Source organism: Acomys russatus, chromosome 1 (assembly GCF_903995435.1).
Source record: "Acomys russatus chromosome 1, mAcoRus1.1, whole genome shotgun sequence".
Classification (NCBI taxonomy): Eukaryota; Metazoa; Chordata; class Mammalia; order Rodentia; family Muridae; genus Acomys; species Acomys russatus.
The window spans coordinates 48,813,481-48,840,637 of record NC_067137.1 but is presented as its reverse complement, the minus strand read 5'-3'; the positions used below and the strand labels follow the sequence as shown (position 1 = coordinate 48,840,637).

At 40.6% G+C, this 27,157-nt stretch overlaps 1 protein-coding gene across 2 annotated transcripts in view; it reads left to right on the top strand.

The window, feature by feature from the left end:
* The first annotated feature begins 17,631 nt into the window (after nt 1–17,631).
* Nucleotides 17,632–27,157, top strand: part of Ahr (aryl hydrocarbon receptor) — a 33,954-nt gene continuing 24,428 nt past the window's right edge. For both annotated transcript variants that reach the window (XM_051144974.1, XM_051144966.1), the window contains exons 1-2: nt 17,632–17,798; nt 25,450–25,637. In XM_051144974.1, the coding sequence (XP_051000931.1) occupies nt 17,737–17,798; nt 25,450–25,637 (250 nt within the window). In that variant the 5' untranslated portion in view covers nt 17,632–17,736. The remainder of the gene's footprint in view (nt 17,799–25,449; nt 25,638–27,157) is intronic.

The following is a 27,157-nucleotide window of genomic DNA, read 5'->3' as shown; positions in this document are numbered from 1 at the left end:
TAATAAAGAATGACCGCTAAATTTTCTTTAATGTTTTTTGAAATTTTCTAGTGAAGCCTTCATTTTTGGGAGCTGTTTAATTATTGAACCAACCTGCCTTTTATTGGTCTGGGCAGATACTCTACTTCTGCAGCAATGCTACTCTTATGGATGTGTGACGTATGGCCATTGGTACATGGAATAGTCACAATTCCAGACACAGGAGATACAGGCATTAGGACAGAGTAATGGACTCCATTCTTGATGAAGGAGTGTCTTCCTCTTCTTGTAGGTCTGCTGCTAAAGGAACTCTCATTCTCCTGCTTCAATTGTCTCCAAGAATTATTATCTCCTTCCGCTAACCTAGTTCTAGTCCAGGAGCTTCTAGCCTCTCTACCATCTAACCTAGGCCTAGAAAGTGTTCAGCCTCTGAGACCTGCTGCTTAATAAGCTCACCCTTTCTTGTTCTTACTGAGCTCTGGGCTGGCTGGTTCAATTCATCTGTCTGGCTCAAACTCCTCTCCCAGCTGACTTCTCTCTCGGCACCTGAATTGCTCTGCTTGGCATCAAACTAACTCCAGCAATCTTCTCCAGTCTTCTGGCTTCTTCTCATTCTCTGGCTCATTAGGTCTTCACCTGAGGGCTCTCTCTGCAACCAGCCTATTACTGTCCCAGTAAAACTGCCCTCTCTCTGCACTGCCCCTTAAGTAGCTCCCCTTTCCTCTCTCTTCTCATGAGAGTTGGGCATATTCTATCATGTCAATTCTTTCTCTGACTCATCACTTTTTATGCCACTCAAGTAGACATCACCTTCAAACATGGGTGCTACCTTATACTACAAACTAATTTTACATTTTTTTTATTATTATTAAAGGCATGCCTGAACCTAAGCTATTCTTTACCTGAAACTTGCTCTATACCAGACTGGCCTTGAACTCAGATCTGCTTGCCTCTGTCTCCTGGATTAAAAGCATATTTGTATTCCAGCTAGATCACACAGACCCATAACTTCTTTGGATGTTATTTCTTGCCATAGCAGCCATTTCTGAATTACAACTCCTCTACAGCCTGCAGTGTCTGCCATGCTGCTGATATTAATTCTGTTATGAAAGTAACCATTAAATTATATGAAATGAAATTTATCAAACTAACATGCTAATTTCATATCACATTCTATTATGTGATATGAAAAGTCAGAGAATTTTCAGGAAGGAGAAAATATAGGAATGTGGTTTATTAACCTTCATTGAACAAGTATATTAGCTGAAATCAAGTACAGCTTTAGTTACAGGCAGTGACCTTTAAATCTTAAGTCTTGTACAGTACATAGCTTGATGGACTGAATTTTTTACTAGAAATTATGGAATGATCATTGTGACACATTAACTGAGAATCTACACATGCTACCATCCCAAGAAAGTTGGTATCAGGCCAACTGCCCATCTTACTGTTCTTTATATATGAAGGAATGCCAAGGCCATGGCAACTTATAAAGGAAAGCATTTAAATGAGTGCTTGCTTATAGTTTCATAGTGTTGGCTCATTACCACCATGCTAAGAAACATGATGGCAGGCAGACATGGCGATGGGGCAGCAGCTGAGAGCTAATATCTTATCTGAAAGTCTGGGCCTGGCATGGGCTTTTGAAACCTTTTGAAGCCCACAGCCAGGGACACAAATTCTCTAACAAAACCACACCTTCCAAAACAGTCCACCCACTGGGCCCAAACATTCAAATATATGACCCTATAGAGGCCATTCTCATTCAAACCACAAAGCCATCCATTCTGGAAAGAGTGTTTAAATTACCCCATCCTGTTTTGTCGGTTTCCTCTGTGTTGTTCAGAGATTTATCTGTCCCCATCTTGGATCAAACTGAACAATCTACACCCTGGTCCCACTCTTTTCCTCTTCATATCAGCTCATCTACTGACCATCAGGACTCCTCTCTTATTTTATTTTTTTTTTTTAATTTTTAAAATGTATTTATTTATACAGATTTGACCTTAGTTTGATTTTTTTCTTTTCTCAAATACATCAGTCAGAAATTCCAGGAGGTCCTTTCTTATTCATTTCTTTCCACAGTTTGAAGTACCCTTCCTCCTAATAATACTAAATGGGAATTCTAGAAATAAGCAACTCAGTCTTATATTGTGTGTTGTTCATAGTGTAGTGATAGAATATTGGATCATCCTGCTTATTGCCACCTGGGACATAATCATTCCTTTGTCTAGAATATCTGTGCTATATATGCTACCTTCCTCTTAAAAATGGTGGCATCTCCGTTGTCAGAACTGTCAGAGTATAGCAATGTTTGTATTCAAGTAGCCCTTACATAGCCTTACTAGTCTAATGCTACGCCAGAATGCTGCTGTCCCTCACCTCACTGTACGTCATCACACAGGCATTGTCCCATCTCACATCATCATAAGGCAATGACTGCACTGAAGTACAGTTGCAAGGGAGACTATATTCACATAACTAAGTTATAGCATATCTTTATAATTGTTTTATTTTGATATTGGCATTGCTAGTAATCTCTTGTTATGCCTAATTTATCACTTAAACCTTATCATACACATATTTACATAGTAACTGTATGAAATATAGCCACTAGGATCTCAGGCATCCATTGGGAATCTTAGAACACAAAGAGCATTCATGCAAATACACAAATGATAATACGGACATTCCTCTTCATTTAAAAGTTTTATTAAAATGTTTTCCAATTTATTATTTTTTTTTATCATATTCTTTCCCCTCCTCTCACTCCTTCTGGCTCCTCCTTGCATCTCTATCCACCCAACTCATGTTTTTCCTCTCTCTCAAACAGACCACTGCCAAATCCCCAAATAAAAACAATCAAAACCCAGTAAGACAAAACATACCCCGCCAAAAAAAAAAAAAAAAAAAAAAAAAAAAACAAAAACCAAACAAACCAAAAAAAAAAAAAAAAAAAAAAACCCCAAACACCAAAAACCCCAGAAGACTACCCCAAAACCAAAACAAAACAAAACAAAAAAACCAACCCAACCCAACCATGGTGAACCTTTTGTGCTGGCCACCTGATCCTGGGCATTGTCGATATACTAGTGACACGCCACTGGGGAAAACTGGTTTTCCCTCTCTGGCAACTGCAAATAGATTCTTGGTTAGGGCTGGGGCTTTGTGTCACTTTCCCTTCTCAGTATTGGGATTTTTGTCTGGTGAGAACTTAACACCTGTAATCTTGTGGCCGTGATTTAGCTTTCCTCACTAGGGGGTCTTGGTCTATGCTCTAGCCTTGTTTCTTACTCTGATGTTCTCTCCACACTCAGTTTTCATCCACAGGGCACCTATTCTAACCGCCGCAGCAGTCCAGGCATTCCTTGCATTTTACTGCCTTCCCAGCTAAAGATCTCCGTGTTTTATTTCTGTTATTATTTTTATGTGTGATGCTAAGGAGAAAACCCAGTACCTGGCACACACTATGCAAATACTCTCTCACTGAGCTAAATACTTGCAGCTTTATTTGTAATTTTTAATGGAAATTTTACATTTGAGTTCATCATTCTTTAATATTGACTTATGTTCTCAATTTCCTTAACCTTTACTTTATAATCATTAAAAAAAAACTAGGATATATTGTTTTACGAAATAACTGCCAGAGTTCAATGAAAATAATGATAAAAGCACATTATAACCTGGGAATTAGTACCTGGTAGTTATAAATATGGCCACTCCGCTTCCTTATTAGACATTTAACTCCTGTAAATGGTTGGTCTAAGTTTAGTGTCTCCCTAATTTTACTATCATAGCCCCTCAACAGAGGTGTGCTGAATTGAACTAAAACATCCCATGCATTATGCTCCTACAATTAATTGCTGATTAAGAGTTATTAAATATTTACATAATATAGAAGTATAGAGGACAATAGAATCCTTAAACCCTTTTAAGAAAACCAGAAGTCTATAAATGCTATAGATGAAAACTCCATTTCCATAGTAAACACCCTGTTTTCAGATTTTAATTAGGTTAAGAGAAGCACATTATTGTGATAACTTTTATTAATAATATATAACTTATGTTGTTGTTGACAATAATCCCATTTACAAGAGTTCTAATGATATACAGAGTTCTACATGATATTTAAAGTGCTGATAACCACATGGTCGATGGTGCTTTGCCTTTATATTTGAAGGGCCATGTGAGATTTAGCATCTGGAAGATCCCTGAAGAAGTCTGTTAATATTTTCCTTCTCTTATCCTTGATTTCATATTCTTTAAGATGAGAAACTACTTTATGCAGTAGCTCTCCGGGTCACATGAAAACAATACCAAAGACACATTAAAAGTAAAATAAACAAACAAACAAAAGCCCTAAACCCTGAAGCATAGAATCTGGAGGAAGAGAGAATTGCTTCTGTTCCTAACTGCCCTGTGACATTTTGTATCATACTTGTCTTTTCTTTCTTCACAGGTATTTTATTCCATAAAGAGAAAGCCAGAGACAGTGGACAGAAAGCTAAATGTGTCCTCTTGTTCTCAGATCAACTGCAATCTATCTATATCTACATATTTCATCAAATGTAATCTAATTAATCAAACCCAATCTAAAAACACTTCTTTTACAATGGAAACAAACAAGCCTTCAAGACGATATAGATGATCCATTGGCTTCACATCTCTAATGATCAGATTGACAGTTTGTAGATGAATTTGATCGTTATTCGCAAATACATACTTCTCTAGAAAAGCGGGTACCAATTCTGTCCCTCATAATTCTGTCTTGATCTCTGAGGGAGTCTCTAGAATACAGCAGGAAGTCATTTGCTCAGTGCTCTGAATGATAGCTTCTATGACAGCTACAGGAGCCACTGTGCTCTGAACAATACTCCAGTGCCCTTTCAAGGTTAATGAGCTTCCCAAGGCTCTAACCTCCCATGAGGGAGTAGTTCAGAATGTGGGAAGATTAGATTCTTCTTTATCATGGCAGTGCTTTTTTATTTGTTAACCTAATGCCCTTGACACTTCCCACAATTATGTTTCTTTCCTACTTTTTATGCCCCACGAATTTAAATAAGTAGTGTGTGCTGGCCTCCTCCCTTAACTTCACCTCACATTGCTTAATCAGCTTTTGGCTGCTTTCCATAAGCAAGATTCTCTGTTTGGGGCCTTTTCTTTTAGCTTAATTCAAGGGCCTTTGATTGTCTCCTTCTTGACTCCTTTGTTTTGTGAGAGTTTAGTTGTTGCCCTATTTGAAACCCTTTCATCAACTTAGAACAACAGAGCCTGATACTGAGCATGTCTCTAATCGCACCTCACCCCCACTGCTTTCCTGTCCCTGACCTTGCTAACTTTATTTGTCTCTCTTGGTAAATTAGTTCTAGTGATAGCTCCCATGATCATGTTGCTGTTAATGAGTCCCTAAATCCTGGTTTAGAGTTCTGATCTCTTGTAGATATCTAAGTATTATTTCAGCTATTTTTCACTTTGCTGCCTCTACTTACATATAAACCTAGGGCTGGGGAGATGGTCCAGTCAATAAAGTGTTTCCCATGCAACGTGGGGACCTGAATTTGGATCCTGAGCCCCATGTAAAAAGGGTATATGCGATTCTATAATTATAGTCTGGGAAGGTGGATACAGGAGGATCCCTAAAGCTCATTGGACAGCTGGTCTACCATTAGTTGTGATCTTAAGGTCCAGTGAGAACCATGTCTCAAAAATTAACATGAATCAAGCTGGAGAAACAGCTCAGCAATTAAAAATGTCTATTGCTCTTTATAGACAGCCCAACTTCGGTTCCCAGACCCATACTGGACAGCTCACAACCGCTTGTAATGCCAGCTTCATGGATTTGATACCCTCTTCTGGCCTCTGTATGCACCTCCACTCATATACGCATACCCATGTATAGATATACATAGCAGCAATTTAAAATAAAATATAATACTTTTTAAAGGAGGGGGTGGTTAAAGAAGTTAATGAATGTACATCCATACCTGTGCACCCCAACACACACAAAAGAACATGTCTACATGTATAACACACACATACACACACACACATACAAGCAGATAAACCCCTCATCACATTGATTAAATTGTGCTTCTTCCTAATCTACCATTTTTTTTAAATATCTAACAAAAATTTTTATTTTTCACGCTTTAGATATGTATAAAACATTAGTTATACTTCAGGAAATATTTGGAGAACTATTCTCATTCTCTTTCCCCTGACCTTGCCATTTTCTCTGCCTCCTCCCCACTCTGAACACAGGCTTGCACACACTAAGCAAGGGCCTTCCCTCTGAGCCATATCCTCAGCCACAAAGCCTTTGTCTCTGTGCTTAGTTAGTTCATCTACGCATCTGCCCACCTCACCATCCATAGCTTAATCTGCAGGACAAGAGCTGCTATGCTGGTTTTCACACAGTCACCATAGGAACTGTTCCTGAGCATATTAAGCATCTTCACATAACTGAAGTGCTACCCTTCCCCCTCCATTTACGCCGACTTCATTCTGATAAATTAAGCTTGGCGAATGCAAAGTTGTGCTCTGTTACAGAAAGCTGGATGGGTGGAGGGAAGGGTGAAGGGTGGGATCAGTAAATCCTAAGTCAGCCGCTCTATTTCCTTTGTTTGTTCTTAGTTGGGTTGGGAACAAATCCCTGAGGGAAAAGGAGATGGAGAAAACCAGCCTGCTACAAGGCATGCATTCAACACTGTCCTGATGCAAGGTCATCCTTGCTCTTGAGAGGAATTAATTCAGAACCTCTACTTGTCATATCTAGCCTTTGCTAAAGAGTTACACAGGCTCCTGCAGTATGGAGCATAGCTTGTCTGCAAAGAGGCTTTCTCTGTCTCAGTTCGTCTTTCAAAATGTGGACTTCCTAGATCTGCCTCTTTAAAAAAAACCTTGGCTTGGGTGATGGAATCGAGAACAGGGATCTGTGTTGTAAGGCCAGACGGATGTTTTCAGACTGCTCTTCTCCAATATTTTAAAGCCTTGTTTCTTAAGTGTATCCATCCTTCAACTTACAGATTCACCCATTTGGCACAGATTATTGAACTGCCTTTACTCTTTGCTTTTGAGTTGTTGAATTGCCCCTGAGAATTCAACGCTATACAAGGCAAACACGGGCAGTGCTCTGTACTGTGGGAAACAGCAATTACCAAGAAGCTGGGGAAGCCTGGCAATAAGGGAAGTGCCCAGTTCTGTGGAAGCATGCAGTACTCACTGCATGAGCAGCTTTCCCCTACCTGCTGGCCGGGAGATCACAGGCAGGTTGTCACTTAGGCACAACTGTCACAGCAACAGCAGCCACTTCGAGGAGGAGGATGTGTTAGAACAGTTGAGTTTTCACAAAGCATTTTATATTTGACATGCAGTAAATACCCGGCAAGTGCCACTTACAATAATAGCATAACTGATTTTATGTTATGAATAGTTTTATTGTGTTGAGTTTCACTTCTTAAAATTCTCTTTGCCTAACTCGCAGCAAGTATGTGTTTCACTTCTGACTCAAACCTTCTGACTCAGCCCCACGGGAGTCAGACAGATAAACAGTAAACAGATCACCACACAAGAAGCACAGAATCCACATAGCATCACAGAGCATCTCAGATGGGTGTAAATGAACTTAAAGAGAGAAAGCTAACGATATTTTACCATAACAAAAGGCAGCTCTGAGACTGGAAAGAGTCCCAGTAACATGGAAATGGCATGCTTCCCTCTAGAGCCCCAGATCCTAAAATAAGCAGAGAATAAAAATTAATCTCAAATTTTAGAATAGATGCTTCTAGTAAGATTTCCTTCCCTTGCTTTATTAAAGTAGTCACAGAACACTACTGATGATTTCACGATGGCCTGCCTTACACATGTGATAGCAGTGCAAAATGCCGTCACATTCCTTAGGATGCAAGTCCCACTGCCAGATGCTCTAACCACTGGAAGTACTCTAGTGCGCTTCAGCCCAACAATGCTGGACTGTGCGGCAGTGTTTCTCTCTTCTGTCAATGAAGGAAAGCAGGCACATTAATAAAGAGTCCTGGTTTATTTGATTAATTCTAGACATTACTGCAAAGCACTCCGGACTCTGTCTTAGCTTGAGATCTGGGGCCACTTACTAATACTCCCCATTTCTTTGTGACTGAATTGGGGCTAGTGAAAGTATATAAAGTGAGGAGACACAATGTACCACATGATGAGAATATGATGGTGTCAGGGGTGAGTTGGTAGCACGGACTCTAAGTATTAGTAAGGAAAAATGTGGGCTGGGGAGACGGCACGTGGGGTAAGAGTGCGTGTTGTACAGGCATAGAGCCTAAATGTAATCCCTACAGTTCCTGTAAGAAGCTTAATACGCCACATAGTTACCTCTAGGGAATAGAGACAAGAGGGTTGCAGGAGCTTTCTGGCCAACAGGACCCTGTCAAAAGTGGATTAAGGTGAAGAGTGAGCAAGCAGAGCACCCAACGTCTTCACCTGGTCTTTGTACACATGCTTGTGTGTAACCTCTATGTATATGCCATTGCGCATGTGCACACATGCATGTGTACACACACACACACACACACACACACACACAAACACACACACCTCACTATCTTGGTTTGTCCCAGACCAAGGGTTTTCACTGGATTCAGGACTTGCAGAGAGCCACAGCAGGCCAAGGAGGAAGTCCTGATGAGTCAAGGGTGCACTCATTCGTATCCTCATGCAGATTCCCATAGAGACCTACATATCATTTGCATGTCTTAATTATCCTATAAACCTTGAGCCTCAATAGGCTATTTATCAAATATTAGGCCTTTGACAACAAAAGTTGACAAAATTGAATATTCATTAAGACAAATAATTTTTTAAATATTGTATCTTCTGCTCACAAATACCTATTACAAATTCAGACTGAAGTGGAATTAGAAACACACACACTTATGTGTGTATATTTATATTTTCCTGAGAGGAACTTTCAGTTGATAGGCGTCTACTCTAGCATGACTACACATTCTTTATATATCCAGCTTTGTTCTATGACAGTTTCCTTCCTACTGTGGACATCATTATTGCCAATTTCTATAATGTTGGCATGGAAAACGCAGCTACTATGTTTGGCAGCTGTTCCAGCAGGGCACTCCCCAGCTGTCTGGACTCGCACTCCCTAGTCTTAAATAGATGTATCAGTCGGCAGCTACATTACTTTCAGGCTGTGTGTGTCACCTGCCGGTTTGAGTGTAGAAAATGTCTTTCCTAAAATACATCTTTTTTAAAAAGCATACAACTTCTCATGCTACTTTCGTTCCATGAATTCAGAATTCACAATTTGCATTTAATACATTATTTATTGCAAACTTATTCTAATTCCAGAGTCATCCCAGTGCTGCTACTGGTGATAGACATATGCCTTTTTATAGTTGCCTCTGAGCTAGAGTATAAGAATCTGTAAGTCTTATCAAATAATTTATTTTGAATTATTTCCCTAAGTGAAATAATATTTCATGAAATATGCATATACCTATATTATCTTGTTAAAATTAATAATAAAAGAATATGATGAGGTTATTTGACAGCTTCTGGTTGACTGGTGTGCCAATTTTTCCAAGAGTGTATACCTCTTTGGTCTTCTCAAAGACCTTGTAAAAGAATAAAATTTATCTATATATCAATTGGAGTTCAATGGGAGAAAGGATAATCTCCGAGCATTTTAAGTAGACAGAGATTATCTACAAGGAATTAAAAGCTTACAAAATAATTAGAAAGGCTAAAGATAGCAACTCTAGGGTAAGCATTGCGAAGTGTTTCCAGAACATTCTACAATGGATTAGTAGAGGGACTACTGTTTCTGTCTCAATGGAAAGGGTGACAAATTTAGAAGTCACTATAAAATCAGAGTGCAATTAGGACCAGGGACCACCATAGCTGTCATTCAACAGCTTCTTAGATCGGCGAATCTATAACCCAGAAGGAGAATCTATCATAGACAGCCTTTCCTGTACCAGATCACCTAACCGAAAGCAAGGCAAGTGGCGGCATGATGGCACTCGCCTCTAAATCTTTCCAAATACCTCCAACTGGACCTAGTCTGCTTTCTGAAACTTCAATGGCATGAAATTCTGGAGAACTCCACTTTCAGACCTTCTGTCTCTGTGGTGCAGAATGCATTTTATAAAGAAGCAAGAATGGTTACACTTGGCCATATCCATCACTCAGAGATTCAGAAATCTGGGAAATTTCTTATCTGAGGTCACAGAGCTGGCAAATGCTACAGAAACAAGATTGAGCTCCAAAATTTTGGCTCTTTGCCCCGTGCTCTTTCCGCCCCATCAGTCCGCAGTGCTGCCTGTTCTGGAGACATTTGCCAAAGGAGACATATTTTCAAATCTTGTGCTAATTATATTTTTCACTGATGCATTAATTCAGGCATCTGTGAATATTGTTACCTTTTAGTCGCCTGTCAAACCTAGTTCTCCTTCCAAACTTGGACTTAATCTCATTCTACAGTACTTACAGTTAAACCAACACTGCTAGGGTTTAATACCTCTGAGTATTTTTCTCAGCAGGCTTGCTGTTTAATCCTTTTAATGTCAGCACTACACAAGCCTCCTTATTAAAAAGGGGAAAGAACATTATCACAGTCTGCATTAGTGGCTTTTTTCTGCTGGTAAAAGCTACAAAATGCCAATATTTGTAGCTTTTTCTTTATTTTAGTTTGTGCTGTCTGCTGATCACATACAGAAAAATAATGCTTAAAAAATGAAGACTTGAGGTATTGAATTCTCTCAAGTTTTAATTATGTATAGTAGAAAATAATGTGTAAAGTTGCAAAATCAAATTCTCATAGATTTATAACTTAATGTTAAGTATTATATAATTTGTAAAAAAAAAAAATGTACCTGCATAAAATGGAAAATTTGAATGGACCTGTAATATCGCAATCATTTTCAATCACATTGTTATTTTCTTTTCAAATATGTCTTAAAATAACTTTGATATATATGTATATGGATATATATCCATATATATTTATACAAAGCTATTTAAGATGTATCTTTCTATAGACAGATAGATAGATAGATAGATAGATAGATAGATAGATAGAGATACATGTTTGTTTGTGTGTTCAATGATATAAGTACGAAATTTCCTAATCTACACCTTAAAAGAAAATGTAAATTTATAGTATGCTTCTGTTTACATTTATAATCAAATTGTGTTTTTTAACCGGATAGTTTGTTATCTCTAAGGCTCTTTTCTTTATTAATATTTCATGAAGGCCATGTTCATACATAATTGGAGAAATGATGTTTAGACTTAGTGACATATTAGGTTAAAATTTAAGAGACGATGAAGTTTATGTAAAGATTCAGCAACTGAAGCTAGTTATAATGGATCAGTTTCCTCTCTATAAACAAGGGGTATTACTGGCTTAAAGTTGTTAGCAGAAGCATATCTATTAGCTTTGTACTATAGAAACAGAGAGAAAGAAACACTCAATTTTTAAAAATGTAGGTGTTGCTAGGGATGAGATGGTAAGCGTAAAGCCACTTTTCTCCTAAGTAGATAAGGTCATCCACTAAATTGGAGTTTTCCCAAAAAAATCTAAACAAATTGCAACTTAGAGAATTGACACTTTCTATAATGACAGAGTATTAATTTATAAGTGTCTCATTTTTCACTTTCAGCACTAGAAGGTTTTTCTTTCCTCTTTTTGAGACTTTTAAAGGACAAGGAAACAGCTATTAGGTGGCAGCAATTACGTACTTTTCAGTATGTCTATGACATTTGCCTTCTTTGGAATGGCTTAGAACGAAGGCTTGGACAAAGACAGTTTTGTGCCTGTAAACCACAGCCTGCTCGTCATCAGGTAGTACAGTGAACAAACTGTCTCAAAGCAGCATCTCTTTTATCTAAGGGCATTTCCTTTACTGACTTATTGTGTAGGATATGTTTACAAGTAATAGGGGAAATTCTATCAGAATGTCAGCTTTTTTTTTTATAACAACCACAAAAGACATATGTGAATCCAGACAGTTGGAGCAACGTGCTGTCTGACACAGACTTCCATTTGTCACATGGTTCTGTTAATGCCATTTTTGTAGAAGTCAGCCTTTCACTCTGAGCTCTTCAAGGGTAGCCCAAAAGAGCCACAAGTTTCACGTCACATGTTCTGCAATCAAAACATTCCAGTGGGATCCAGGTTGGGTTTTTATAAAAGGGTATATACTGGCTTTTCCTCCCAGTGATGATGTGTTTTTTAAAAATCCTGTGAATATTTGTCATAAATATGACTGCTAGCAAAATCTGCTTATATAAGTAAATATTATGGGAAAATTACATATAAGTTTTAAGATAAATATTCAAAAACCTTTGTTTCTAGAGTTTAAACAGGTTCTACTAGGTTTCCAAATAATCAATTTAATGTTTTTTAATATGTTTATTATGAATATCACTTAACTATTTGATTTGTATGGTTTTCCCTATGGCATATGTGCTTAATGTGAATCTTTTTATTTGCTCATTTATTTATTTTCTGTAGTAGTAAAGATAGAACCCAGGGCTTTGTGCATACTAAGCAAGCTGTCTACTGTGATGGGGACAGCCCCGTGTGGCTTTTTAGCACAACCAAATGGATTCAACTCCAAGCAGAGATGGACAGAATATCAGATTAGTCTATGAAGTTGGAATGAATTGAACCCTCTAACTCATTTCTATTAGAGCTCTAGGCATCTGCGAATTTGAGCAGGGAAGTCACTCAGCTCAAATTTAGAGTTTTACAGGGGAAATTCTTGCAGGCTAATTTGCAGCAACAGGGTGGGGGGTTGCAGGAAGTGGAGAACATGCTGCCTCAGTGCAGCCATTTGACTAAATATGTAGTTTGATCTCCTCTATCATTTGTCTTACCAACCAGGCAACGACAGATTTTTTTTTTTTTTTTTTTTGGATGCCTTATAGCACCTTCTTTACATGGTACTCTTCTCAAGATGGTTATAAAAACCTATCATTTTTTTATATAAGTATAAGCCCTGGCCATATATGTATTATAAAGTCTTGTTAGCAAGCAAAAAACATAAAGGAGAAATCAGGAATAGTTAAGACTAATGAGAAAGTATTTATATGTAATACCGTCAGGGCTTTAGGATATATGTAGTTACACATATATGAGGGATTTGTGTTTACCCTAGTCTTAAATTACACAACAAACTATAAAGCTCTTTGGATCTTTCAGGTTAGCATAATATGTAAAACAGATCAAGGATCATTGTCTCCAAGACTGATTAAATGCAAGTATTTTTAAAGAATATGTTGCTGTGTGAATATATTTACTATGCATAAGAATGTGTTGGTCTTTCCAGTTTAGCAAACTTAAAATACAGTTCTTTACATCCAATTCCACGATGACTTATCTTCCTTTAACATTTCAAAAAGTAATTTGATTTCCTTTTAAAGAATAATGTTTATTTTCTTTTCAGTTTCTTCTACACTTTGGCTTAAATTGCAGGAAGTACATATTGTTATTTCAACCAGAAATATTATTTATCTCTACAGTTGAAGATCTTTATAGAAATTTATCTTTATACATATATTTTAATAAAATGTATACTGAAACGGATATGAATCTTAGCATGTGAAACATAAAGCTTCTTCATCAATTTCCCTATGATGGAATTTCATATATATGAAAATAAGAGGCTCAGAAAATAAAACTTTAGTATTTAGACTCACAGCATGCTGGGCCAGCAGAATTGCTGGTAGATAAAGGTAATCAAGGCCAAACCTGATTGCCTGAGTTCAATCCACAGAACCTACATGGTGAAAGGAAAGCAACTGACTCTCACATGTTATCCTCTGACCTACACGTGTGTGCCATGGCACACATGGGCCCATACACATACAATGTCCTCTCCCACATACATAAATAAGTAAACGTGAAACTTCTTCACTCTTCTTATGTAAAGAAAAATAGTTTTGACTGATCACAAATCATTCTTACATTGTAGCTCTACTACCAATGATAACAGCAACTGTCCTAGTCAGTCTAACCCACATGTACAGAATTCTTCAACCTCTGTTAACTACGTATTTGTACCTTCTGACTATGACACTGCGGTAGACTACCCAAGCCAGTGAAGAAGAAACCAAGCACTCAAAAATAGCCGAGATGTGTTTGCTATGTTACACAACAGTCTTTGGTGTCACATTTCTAACACATAATGGATAAACTGACTATGCTAAGGGATGAGTTAAAGCAGATTAGGGAGAGATAAACTCTACCTTGAACTACAATAGGGATTGACAAGCCCTGGAGTCGACATTTATCTCCTTGGGCCTGAAGTGTCTGACGTAACTATGTGAAGAGTTAGACTCACTATGTCAGCGCCCCCTGCCCCGACCTTTTTTAGTGTATCCATCAGGCAAAAGAAATAGATTCTGCATTTCTTTTTATGACCCTTCCTCCACTTTTTATGACAAAAAATCATACTCTGCAGCTTAGGTTGGTCTTGAACTTGTAGGCACATTCCTGCCTCAGCACACCAAGTGCTAGCTAGCATTGTAGGTGTGAGCAGGAAGCCCCGCTGTCACCTCGTCAACTACAGCCTGATCTCATTTCTGCTCTAGCATTTTGACTGTTTTCCCTCAATATCTCTTGTTCCTTGTTGCCCTATGTGTTTCTTACAGAGTCACCTTCCCCTCCCTTTTTCTGAAGAAGTAGCACCCACTGCCCCCCAAAGAACCAGCCTTATGATATCGTTAATTAATAATTAATAATGAGGCCTTGAAATATACTTCAGACTGGCCACTGACTCTGTTCTCTTGTGCCAGCCTTCCAATTAGTTGAGATTGGAGGCCTATTTCACCTTCAGCTCCAGCAGTGGACCCAGTGCTCCAATGTGGGGCTCTTGAGTGTGTTCACCTGGCAGTCCTTTTGCAGTACCCACATGGCATCGCCGTGCTCTCGGCTTTGTCCACTAGCAAATTACTTCTTTTTTAAGAAAATATTTTAATTAATTTATTCATATTACATCCCAATTGTTATCCCATCCCTTGTATCCTCCCATTCCTCCCTCCCTCCCATTTTCCCCTTACTTCCCTCCCCTATGACTGTGACTGAGGGGGACTTCCTCCCCCTTTATATGCTCATAGGGTAGCAAGTCTCTTCTTGGTAGCCTGCTATCCTTCCTCTGAGTGCCACCAGGCTTCCCCATCCAGGAGACGTGGTCAAATATGGGGCACCAGAGTTCGTGTGAAAGTCAGACCTCACTCTCCACTCAACTGTGGAGAATGTCACTTAGGAAAGTGGGTCAGAGGGGAGGACATCCTATTGGGACTCTAGGTGAGAGAAGCATGGGAGAATGGGGAAATAGAAGGATCCAGAGGGTCCTAGAAACCTATAAGAAGAACATTATGACTAACAGATCTGGGCCCAGGGGTCCTGCTCAAACTATGGCACCAGCCAAGGACAATACGTACAGTAAACTTCAAACCCTTACGCAGAGCAAATTACTCCTAAATCATGGCTCCAGCTTGTACTTTTTGAGTTGACCCACTCGACATCTTTCCTTAGATGTCTGAAATATATTTCAAGCCTGAGAAGAATGAAGCCAAGTTTGTGATTTCTTCCTGGTAGTGTATTTCGGTATTACTCAGTGAAAAATATAGTTGAAAAAAAAAAAACCCTATTATTTTTAACTCTTAAATTTGTTCCTAATATTAGCATGCCATGCAATGGGCTTAATGGAATGCATGCATTTTCAAATTCTGATTCTGTTGATTCCTCAAAATTCCTTACCCGACTCCTGCTGCTCCTCTTGCTCCCACGGGAGCGCCTCATCTGCTTTCATGTCCTATGTATTCTCTTATCCTTTTATTTGCTCTTCTCAGCACCACCACCCAAGAGATCCCTTTCCACGCTCATGATCTCCTTTTTAGTTTCTTATATAAAAATCACAATCTAGGACATACATGAGAGAAAACACAAAGTATTTTTCCTTCTGTACCTGTCACTCTTTACATAGCAGTCTCCTGTTGCACTCATTTCCCTGCAAGCGTTGTGATTTCAGTTTTCCTTATTGTCCAATAAACTTCCATTGTGTACACACGTGCACCCCATCTTATTTATCCATCCACATGTTGATGTGCATCTAGCCTGCGCCTGCTTCTTAGCTGTTATGACTGGGAGGCCTTCAGGAATGTGCAGGAAGTCGTATAGCTGGCCAGGTTGTTTCTGTTTTTAGTTTCTTGGGAAACTCCATACAGAGTTCCATAGTGGCTGGACCTGTTTATACAACCACCCGCAGTGATTAAGGGTTCCTCTTTCTCCACAGCCTCGCCTCCATTTGTTGTCCTTAGTTTTCTGGGTACATCCTTTTCCCTTGTTGTCATGTGTCCCCTCTTGTAGGATCTCCCCCAAAGTATATTAGGCACATCAAACTTCACCCCCATCTCCAATATGACCACCATCACCTCCCTGACTCCCAAGATGCACTTCTCTGCCTTTATTCTCTGGTGGTTAACAGCTTTATTCTCTGGTGATTATTCCCTCCTTTATCATCTCTGCTCTCTCTTCTCCCTCAACGCCAGTGCTGTGTCATTAGACTTACACCTGGTCCACTTCATCAATTTTCTAAAGACTCTCTCTTCATCCATTTTTTTCTTCCTGTAATAGAACTTTTACCTTTTCCTACAGTGGCTTCCCAAGACAACAAAAATAACATCTTTCAAATTAAGCCTTTAAAAGCTTTCCACTGCCTACAGAATGAAACTCAACTTCTTCGTCAAGGCTTTATGTTTTTCTTCCCAGCTCTATTGCTACCAGCAAAAGTCCCATTCTCTGATCATAACACACTGAGTAATCTCCAATATCTCATACCCTCAACACTCGGCTTCTTTCCTTCCCATCTTCCTGAAGTGTGAAGGAGGGGGAAAAAAACCAGTCTATTGTCTACTGCAGAGATACAGTAATGTGGGCATGAAAAGGACTATAAAACTCCTAGCCTTCAAGCCTCAACTTTGTTAGAAAGCTCTCCAGTCGCAGTATTTATCAGATCACTGTAATTCTTTGTCCAAAATTAAATGACTCAACCCTAGGAAGAGCTAAGCCCTTTGCCTGGTAAATCTTGATGTCTGGCTACAAGTAATTTGCCTGAGCATAATTGGGCCTCACACCCTCTTCTAGTCTGGAAAACAGGTACCTGGGTGAATACCATCCTAGCCCCAGAAGTTCGGGAAGACAGCTCAGGCAGGGAGTCACTACGTCCTGCGTCATCACGTGCTGGGAAGAGGGTGGGGCCCTCCTGGGAGCCGCGAGGGGCGGGGCTGAGCAGGTGGGGCGGGGCTGAGGGGCGGAGCTGCGCGGGGTCGCAGCTGCGGAGGAGCCGGTGCGCGAAGGGCGGCAGCGCGTGTGTGCGAACCCCTCGACGCTCGGAGCCCCACGCGTGTCCCGGAGAGGCTCAGCCTGGAGCGACGGCTCGGAAGGACTGGTGGACGGACTCGGGGTGGTAGAGGGGCCCGGCTTTGAGCGACGCGGCGGCACATAGCTGGAGCCGGGAAGCCCCAGAGCACCGCGGCGCCTCCTGGCCCTCGGGACGGGGCGCGGCAGGCGTGCGGGCTCCTCCTCCGCGGCCAGCCCCGGTAGCCCCGCATCTCCTCTGTCGCCCGCACCTGCGCGTCGCGGAAGCTCCCGCCCTCGGCGGCGGCGGCGGTGGCACACCTGGGCGCAGCGCGAGCTGGGCGCCGCCTCCGGGACGCAGGTGGAGCGGGCAGGGCGCGGGCACCATGAGCAGCAGCGCCAACATCACCTATGCCAGTCGCAAGCGGCGCAAGCCGGTGCAAAAAACGTGAGTGACGGCGGGCGGGCACGCTCAGCGGGTGCGGGAGGTCCCCACGCGGACCGCCATCCGGGAGCCGGGTCCAGTCAATGCTTTTAAAACCCACCCCTGCTCCTGGGCTCCTGCACCCTTGCAGCTAGGCGACCTTCTCTGGCCCTGTTTCGTTGACAGCTCTGACCTACCTAGTGCGCTCTAGCTTAGTTAGCTAAGCTTGCCTTGAAATCCTCCGCTGTGGATCTCCACCTCAGTGAGCTTTAGAAGACACGGAGGATTCTTGGTAGACAGTTCTCTGAGGTGAGGCGTTATGAAGATCTAAACACGTGCTGTCTTGAAGGAGGGGTCCTGTGGCTTTGAAGGAATTACTTTTTGTTCTTAGCAGCTAGCTTTCTGATTTGCTATCTCTTTACTAACTAGGCAACAATTTTGCAGGGCTCAGTGAAGGCGCAGAGCTGCTAGCCGGTTGGAGTGTGCAATGGACAGGTGCCCTGGCAGCTTGGTGGCATTCTTAGCCAACCTTTGGTGGAGCTTTCTACCTCCTTCTTTGGAGTGCTTTTAGGGTCTATAAGATTAAAAAAAGAAAAAAGAAAAGAAACAGAACTGGACTGATTTATAAGTTATTCTCACAGCCTATCATTTCCCCTCGCTTAAAATGCTTCTCCAACTCTAACAAAGTGATTGCAGTCTTTGTCTTTGTTTTGATGGACTATTTGTGTGAGATGGGAAACATTTCTAAATAGTTTTTTTCTCAGAAAAGAGATACATGCTTGACACAGGTTTCCATTTGCGATTTGGCTGTATTGATGTATTCATTCATAATTATCTTGGCGATTCTACAACTTACCATTTCCCATTTTTAAAATTAATTATTTTAGGAACACTTTCATAATGTCAGTATTGTGCATTTTGCCTGAAACCTGACTTAGCTATCACTAAGTGAACCAGAAAAATAACGTCTTAAGATTCATACACTGTTTACAACTGGTTACTTGCTTAGAAGTTGGGCTATTCGTGGATTTTAATTTCCTTTAAGAATTGCAAATCTTTAAAAGATTGTTCCTCAAATCTTGACTTATAAATTAACATTTTTATTTGCAAGTTTTACAGTACCATTCGTGTAGCAAACGCAAATATCGCCGAATCAACAGTTTCCTACCTTGCAGTTCTTTGGACCCTAGCTTCCACTACCTTGCTATTTTGTAGAATGGTTTCTCATATTAAAACGTGTTCGCTCAATTTGACCTTGTTCCTGATGGTTAAAGTTTCAGATGTTTTCAAGTGCTTTTTTCCTGCCTTCATTACCAGTAATACTAACTTCGCATGGGATGAAAATCTCAGATTTTATGTACAAGGGCATAAAAATCTGAAACTCCAGTGTGTTTTTAAGTGACTGATTTTCATTGTGTCAGTTAAGGACATAAACTGCTTTCTAAACCATGTTCACCACCTGAGTTTTTATTCGCTATAACCTTTAATGTTTTTGTTTCTAGTTAATATAGAGAGCTTTCTTCTTAACATTGCAACACTTCCCTTTAGATTAAAATACACATTTTAATTATGTTGTCTCAGTATTTTTGTTACTCCCTCACACTGTAATATACTTGTATTTGATAATTTCTTATGACAGTACTGTTGTCCCCACTCAATTATATATATGTATGTATGTATATATATTATCGTTCTTGACTGCTGTTTATCAGATCTTTACTGAGCACAGTGAATCGGCTGTAACCTTTCAAATGCCTTAAAGGTCACCAGCTTGTTTTACCCACTGGCACTTAGATCATCTAGTGAAAGTGCTTAAGTTTTTCCCCCTGAATGGAAAATAGTTAGCTTTATAGTGCACTTAATCAAAGGCAACACTTAACAATTAGGTTATTAAGCTTTAATATGAGGCTTTAAGTTGAACTACTAGCTTGTGTGTAATGAGGCCCCGAATACCCCAATTTCAGGAAAAACACCTATGTGTTGAGCATTCTTTTTCATTTTACTTACCTGGACCCTTTCAGGGACAGCCATTTTATTTTCCTTATAGAGCATGCGCCCTGTAATTCTACAGTGTTAAAAATGCACACTTAAATATGCAGTTCCATGAAAATTTGGAGTAAAGTAGGTGACATGATTTTAACCTGAAGCTCTTTCTGTCTTCAAAGGAGGATCTAGAGGCAAAATAAGCCCCCTCTAGTGGCCAGTCTCACCATGACAGTTGTCTGTAGTAGGAAGTAAGTTTGAAATGTGTCGATTTCATCCTGGTTCTGAGTTTTGTATAAAGTGCACCATGAATAATTCTTTCCTTCATCTTCGGTGCAGTGAAAGTTAGGAAATTAAAGGACCAGAAGCAGCCTTGCATCCAGCCCACATCCTCATCTTCATGGACAAAATTTCAAAGACTGACCTGGGAGCAGAAGCTTCTGTGATGTTTCTTAGCTAGTTGTCCCACACTTAATGTCAGTCTAGAAAATGAGCAAATGTTTTCATTGAAATCGTGTTCTAGATTATTCTCTCTGGAGAGGAAATTTTTTTGTTTATTTGTTTAGTTAGTCCATTCCGTCTAGTGAAGATGGCCGAAAAACCTACTGTGGGAATCATCTACTCTGGTAATTGTAACTGCAAATATATTTTTAAAATCTTTTATTAGGACAGAAACGTCTTACTGTTACTTTAGTTTATCGCGCATCTAGAAAGTTAGTAAAGACTTATTGCAAAGAATAGGTAGGTGCTCGATAAATAAAATCTACAGGTGAAGATGGGGCGGTAGTGCGGTTAATCGAGCCATCCATGACGAGGTGTCAAGGTAGTAGCCTTCCAAGGGTCACCTGACTGCTGTCAAGGTAAACACCAGTAACAGCTTGTGCCTTATTAGTGTGCTGGCAATGCTAATTAAAACACTGTGAGCCTCATCTATCTAATGAAACTTACTACAAGTTTTGTTACAGTATAGATTGCTAAACTTTTCAGAGAGCTATGGTATAGTGCCCTTTTCTGTAGAGTGCCTAGAATTAAGGAACCCTGCAGACACTGACTGTTTTTCTTCATCATTTTCTCTCAGCATCCTTGAGAGGCTGTCTGTGTTGAGGTGGTGGATGTGCCCCACATTAACCTATGAGTGAGTCTAAACACAAGGGCTCATGTCAAGCTGAGCAGAAGAAGCAACAACAGATCCAGACTGAAAGATGGGGCCTAGTTTCTCCCTGCTCTTAGTCAGTCAGTTCACGTATTTTGTGGTTGGTTGGTTGTCGGTATTAGCTTTTTTTCACACAATATATTTTGATCATATTCCTTCCCATCCTACACTTCATCCCAGGTCCTCCCCACTTTCCTACCCACCCCACCTCATTGTCTTTCTCTCTCCCTTTCCGGGTCAAATTTTTTTTTTTTTTTTTAAGACTTGCAGGACACTCTCCTCTGCCACTGTCCTTCCAACAACACTAGAGATACAAAAGGGCGGGTAAATCGGAAGGCTGCCGGAGAGCCAAGAAGAGGCCCTTTCTTTAAGTCTGCTAGTTATGTGTTCCCTAGCCAGGGAATAATACAGGCTCCAGCCCGTGTTTACTTAACGCCGGTACTTAGACATGAGCACTATGCAAATCTTCAACGGCAGTCTTCTACTTCTACACTCTTTAACACTTAGGTGTATTGCTTAGCAGTGTGACATTACAAAAATTGCTGTTATTTCTCTCCCAATATTCTCTGACAGGAACATTGAACACAGAGTTCTCCATGCGCAGTTTAATTTCATTTTCATGCTAGTGCTATAGGAATCATGTTATTGTCTCTTGTCTTCTGTCACTGGGACCTAAGGTTCGCATTCACAGTTGGTTTAGGCGGTAAATGAAAAAGCAGACTTTTGGTACTGAATTCCTAGTTGTTGGCTTCAAAACGTAGTATTCTTAGCAACAACGCAGGACTGTCTAGGTGGACAGGCTAATCAGTGTACATGACTGCCCCTGTCCTGGCCATTGCCAGCTGTGCATTGCATCTGCTTTAATAGCCTCGAGGCTGAGAACAGTCAGTTGCCATTTCAGCACTCATCTGTACTTGTTCATCTCTTACTTTTGTAGGTATTGTCTTTTCTTCTTAGAGTCTTTTTTCTTCCTTTTCCCACACTATTGCACAGTTCTCCCTATAAAGCATTTTTAATAACTGTATGATGTTTTATTGCATAGCTTCAGTATTTTCCTTTATATTTTACAGGTGTTTCAGAGAATAACCTAGAGATTTGTAAACTTTTATATAAATGTATTATATCTATAGGACAAACCTGTTTAGGTGTAATTTTTGGGCACAATGGTATATATGTGTGTGTGTGTGTGTGTGTGTGTGTGTGTGTGTGTGTATAATGTCAGATTCTAATTTTGTGAATTACAGTCACATTAGTTGACAATGAAACATGTCTGTAGCCATGTGTTTTACTTGAAAATATTACCAGTTTTACAGGCACATGATGGAGGTGGTTGAGCTTGTATGTTGGGACTGTGTTTGTGTGAAATAGTAAGATGTGGGTTTCAGATTTTATGCTTCCTGTCAAAATGGGAAGCATGTTACTTACTTTGTCTAATATTTTTCAACTTCTTGGTTTCTTCTTTCTCTTACTTTGAACTAAATTCCTCTAAAATGCATACACATTTAAAAAACCAGTGACATACCTGTAGCACCATTTTGCATTCGGTATGCTGGGCGCTGTCTTTGATGCCTTCTGTAAGGACTTCAGCATCCCATCTCTCCTTAGTTTTCTTTGCCTTCCCGAGCCTCAGAGTTTTGGATTAAATATGCTTTCAGTGTTTTGTTGGTTTTTAACTGTGTAAAAATTCTTTGTTGCTGAGATAAGTAATATTGTGTCACTGCGTGCTAGTTCTTCCAATTTCCTTCATCGTGTTCTTTTCCATGTGGGTACAGTATTAGGTTTGTGAGAGATGGGGTTCCTGCCTTTGTTCTCCCCTTTGCCTAGGCTTCTGAACGAGAATGGCAGTTGCGGAAAGTCGTTGGATTCGGATGTTATGAGTCCAGCATGTCTTGCTTTATCGTTAACCCCGGTTTAGAGGCTTGCATCTCTACGAATTCTTGAGCGTCACTGCTAAACCACCTACATCACCGAGCAGGGAATTATGCTTGTTTGCCTTACTATAGAATATGTTTGCTTCCGGGAAGAAAAACAGAACCGTTAGATTTGTCTTTGCAGGGACCAGAGCTTCTTGCATAGCAAGTATTCGAGTTTCCCTCAGTTAACCACTTAGCGTTTCCCAGGTCTTGTCCTGGTGACAGTGGTTTATTGGGTTTGTTATGTGCATATGCTTAAGTAGGAAGAGAGAGCATTCATCCTTATCTTCCCAGGGTCACCTGCGGGATCATAATTTCTAGGACATACTTCATTTTCCTGTTTGTTTGTATGTGTTTCTTGTATGAGCATCTGCTGTTTACACATAAATCTCCCCTTAACTGAAGCCAACAAGAAAGTAAAGAACCAACCAGCTAGAGAGCAGTGGCAGGAGACTTCCAACTCCGTGTGGCCTCCAGATACACATCCCAGAAGGTTCTGTAGATGCCTTTGTCTCATACAGGGAAATAAAACATGAAGCCTAACTTAGCCTGGCAATGAAATTCATTTTTATCCTGTATATCACCCTTATTTTAAATTAAGCACACAGTTTATGATGATTCACATGGGAAATTCTCATTCAGAGACCAATGCAGAAAGCCAGGTTAAGGGTTGGGTGTACTCTCTTCATCTTGGAATTATCCGTGTGTGTGTGTGTGTGTGTGTGTGTGTGTGTGTGTGTGTGTGTATGTGTGTGCACGCACGCGCGCGATTGTATGTACATGTACACGTGTGCTTATGCATGTGGAGGCCAGAGTCAGGTATCTTCGCCACTTTCTTTCCAGTTTTTAAAAAATGTTGTTTTTATCTCTGAGAGTTTGATGTAATTAATTTTTGATCATATTCATCTCCCCCCACCTCCTCCCAGACCCTCCCCACCTTCTACCCACCCAACACCTCTCGTCATCCCCCCATCTCTCTCTTTTTATTTTAATTTTTGTTCTTTACATTTATTACATCCCAACCATGGCTTCCTCTACCTCAACTCCGTCCAGACCCACACACATAACCTCCCTCTCACCTGGACCCACTCTTCCATTTCCCTTCCCAGCAGGAAAAAATAAAACAAAACCAAACAAACCCCCAAACCAAACAGGCCTCTCAGGGACATCAACTCAGCAAAGCGTAACAAATTGCAGGAAGACTAGGCACAAACCCTCATGTGAAGGCTAAACAAGGTGACCCAGTAGGAAGAAAGGGTCACATGTGCAGGCAAAAGAGTGAGAGATCCCCTCACTCCAACTGTTAGGGGTCCCACGGGAACACCAAGCTATACAACCATAAGTAGGCGGAAGTCCTAGCTCAGACCATACTAGTTCAGCGATTGTGGCTCCAGTTTGTGTGAGTCCATCAATTGATTCTGTGGGCAGTGCTCTCTTGGTGTCCTGGACCCCTCTGATTTCCACAATTCTTTCCCCACATCAGGGTTCCCCTGACTTCAGCTAGCTCTTTTGGCCTATTACTCCTGGATGTGTGTTACTCCATTGTAGAAAACTTGACTTTTTCCCTGCAGAAATCAAGTAACAATAGCTTCCCAGTAGAGGTGGGACTTCATGCTGGCCTCTTCTCTGACCTGCAGGGTTTTGTCTGGCTTGACCTGTGCAGGTCTTGTGCATGTTGTCACACTATGGGTTGCCGTGTCCTCCGCCCTGTTATGTCCTAAGTCATCCACTACTTTTGGCTCTTAGGATACTTCTGCCTCTTCATCCAAGTAGATCCCTGAGCCTTAAGAGGAAGGATGCGATATAAACACCCATTTAGGGTTGAGCATACTTTTTATTCGCTCCCTCTTTTTTTTTTTTAAATGTCGTTTATTTTCTACGTGTTCGCCAGTTGCGAGTGTCTGTTAATGGCTGTCTACAGCATAAAGAAGGTTCTCTGCTGAGAGTTGAGCAATGCTCTTATCTCTGGGTGTAGCAATCAGTCATTAGGAGTCATTTTATTGCTATGTCCATTTCAGGGAACAATAGTACTAGGTTTCCCCAGGACTGGTGAGCTGTGTGGCCACAGGTCCTGACAGTGTCAGGTTTGGGCTCCACTTCATGGAGTAGGCCTTAAATCCAAGCAAAAGGAGACTATCTGTGCTGTGTGTTGAGGGCGGCCATAAGAGTAAGTGTGATAAGAGCATAGTTAACCTTAGTCTGTGAGAGAGGACCAACTAAAATTTTTAAGGAGAACTAAGGAAGTAGGAATTTGGGAATCAATGTTTACCAATATGTAAATGATTAACTTGGATAATCACTAAACATTAGGCATTCGAAAGCCAAATGCATGTTTAATAGTACTTTTTCTGGGTAAAATTTGCTTTAAAATTAAATTTTTACTTAAAGTTTTTTTCTTCAACGTGGAAATACTTTTATTTTAATTGTACAACTCCGTAGCCTAAGTGTATTTTTGCACAGATGCTGTGGATTTCTTTGAATTTAGTGTTTGTTATTATGTAACCTCATAGTCATGCTAGTGAGAAGAGAAGAGTCCGGTGCAGCTAGAACAGTAGAGGGAGAACTTCTTCAGGAGACACTTTTCCTCTGCGTTTTCTAAAGGCGTTTGTGATGCTTTGTTTTTCAGAGTAAAGCCAGTCCCCGCTGAAGGAATCAAGTCAAATCCTTCTAAGCGACACAGAGACCGGCTGAACACAGAGTTGGACCGGCTGGCCAGCCTGCTGCCTTTCCCACAAGATGTTATTAATAAGTTGGACAAACTTTCAGTTCTGAGGCTCAGCGTCAGCTACCTGAGAGCCAAGAGCTTCTTCGATGGTATGACAGCAGTAACTCAGAAAATACTCATGCGAAATGTGGTTCCTTTTAATGTTGATGACTATAAAAACTCTCCAGGAGTGAAAGTGTGACAAAGCTAAATTTGTAACCATTATTAACTCTCCTGTCTCATTAATCAGACAGATGTAGCCATTTGAATGACATATGGTATCAGCCTTTGAAAGTCATGTATTTAGAAGTTGTTATATTCAAGTTGCATTCTTAGAAAGAAATAATAAAATACTGTAGGACTGCGATTGGGGCTGGAGCTGGCTCAGTGGACAAGAGAGGACTTGGTGTGCAAACATGAAGATCTGATTTCACATCTCCAGTATCCACTCAGAAGCTTGGCATTCCCTCACATGCCTGTAACCCTAGCACTGTGGGGAACACAGATTGAAGGACCCTGGGCCTGCTGCCTGTCAGCTTATCTGCAGGATCAATGGGAGTCCTTGGGAATAAGGCAGGTGTGACAGGAAAGGGCACATGAAGTCTTCGTATGTCTCTGCATGTGTGCACACAGACACAGTTGCACCGTACTCTCACACACACTCTCTGATACACATACACTCAACTACACAACTCTCTCTCATTGAACACACATACACTTCTCCCTTTCTTTCACACACACTCTTCCTGACACATAAACACACAAACACACACTGACACACATACTTACTTTTTGACACACTCTCTGACACACACATAGTCTGACAACACATACACTCTGACACACACACACACACACACACATTCTCTCTATGACACACACATACTTTCTCTGATACATACACACATACTCCCTCCTCTCTGGCTAGACATACACACACAGGAGATAGTAATATATTGGTTCCTATAGTTTCTGTTTTTAATTATCTTTTACATGCTTTCTGGGGACTTGAACTCAAGACATCATGCTTAAATAGCAAGATATCTTCCTTGCTAAGCCATCTTCCAAGCTATGTTTATAGATCAAAAATAGACTTGTTAAGGAATAATGCCTTTAAAAGCATCATGTTCTCTCACAAACTGCAGTGGGTGGATTGAGAGCAAGATCTCAACGGGTGATACCCAAGCTGCGCACGCTGCTGTGTGCTCATGTGTTGCTAGCATTGTGGTGAGATGCAGATGTTTCTCCTTCTGCAAACTCAGATGATGTTATTGATGGCCATACAGGTCAACAGGCTCACACTGAACCCAGGGTTCTTGATTCTTTTTATTGTTTCTAAGTCTATCGTTGTCCCTCCCTTCTCTGCAAAGTCCTGAGGACTTGCGAAGTACTGGGATTGAAGGCATGTACCACCACCACCACCCTATTGTCTGGAGAGCAGCTTCAGCACTAACGGGGGCTTGTTAGAGATCCTGGGCCTGCAGGACCAGTCACTGATGGTCACGGGTACCTGTGAGCCATTACTGTGGACTGCAACCTTGAGCTTGTGCCAGCTTCGTGACCTGAACCTCACTGTTTGCTCACAGGCTGTGCTCCTTGCTGTACCAGATCCGCTTCGCTCTTCCCTGAA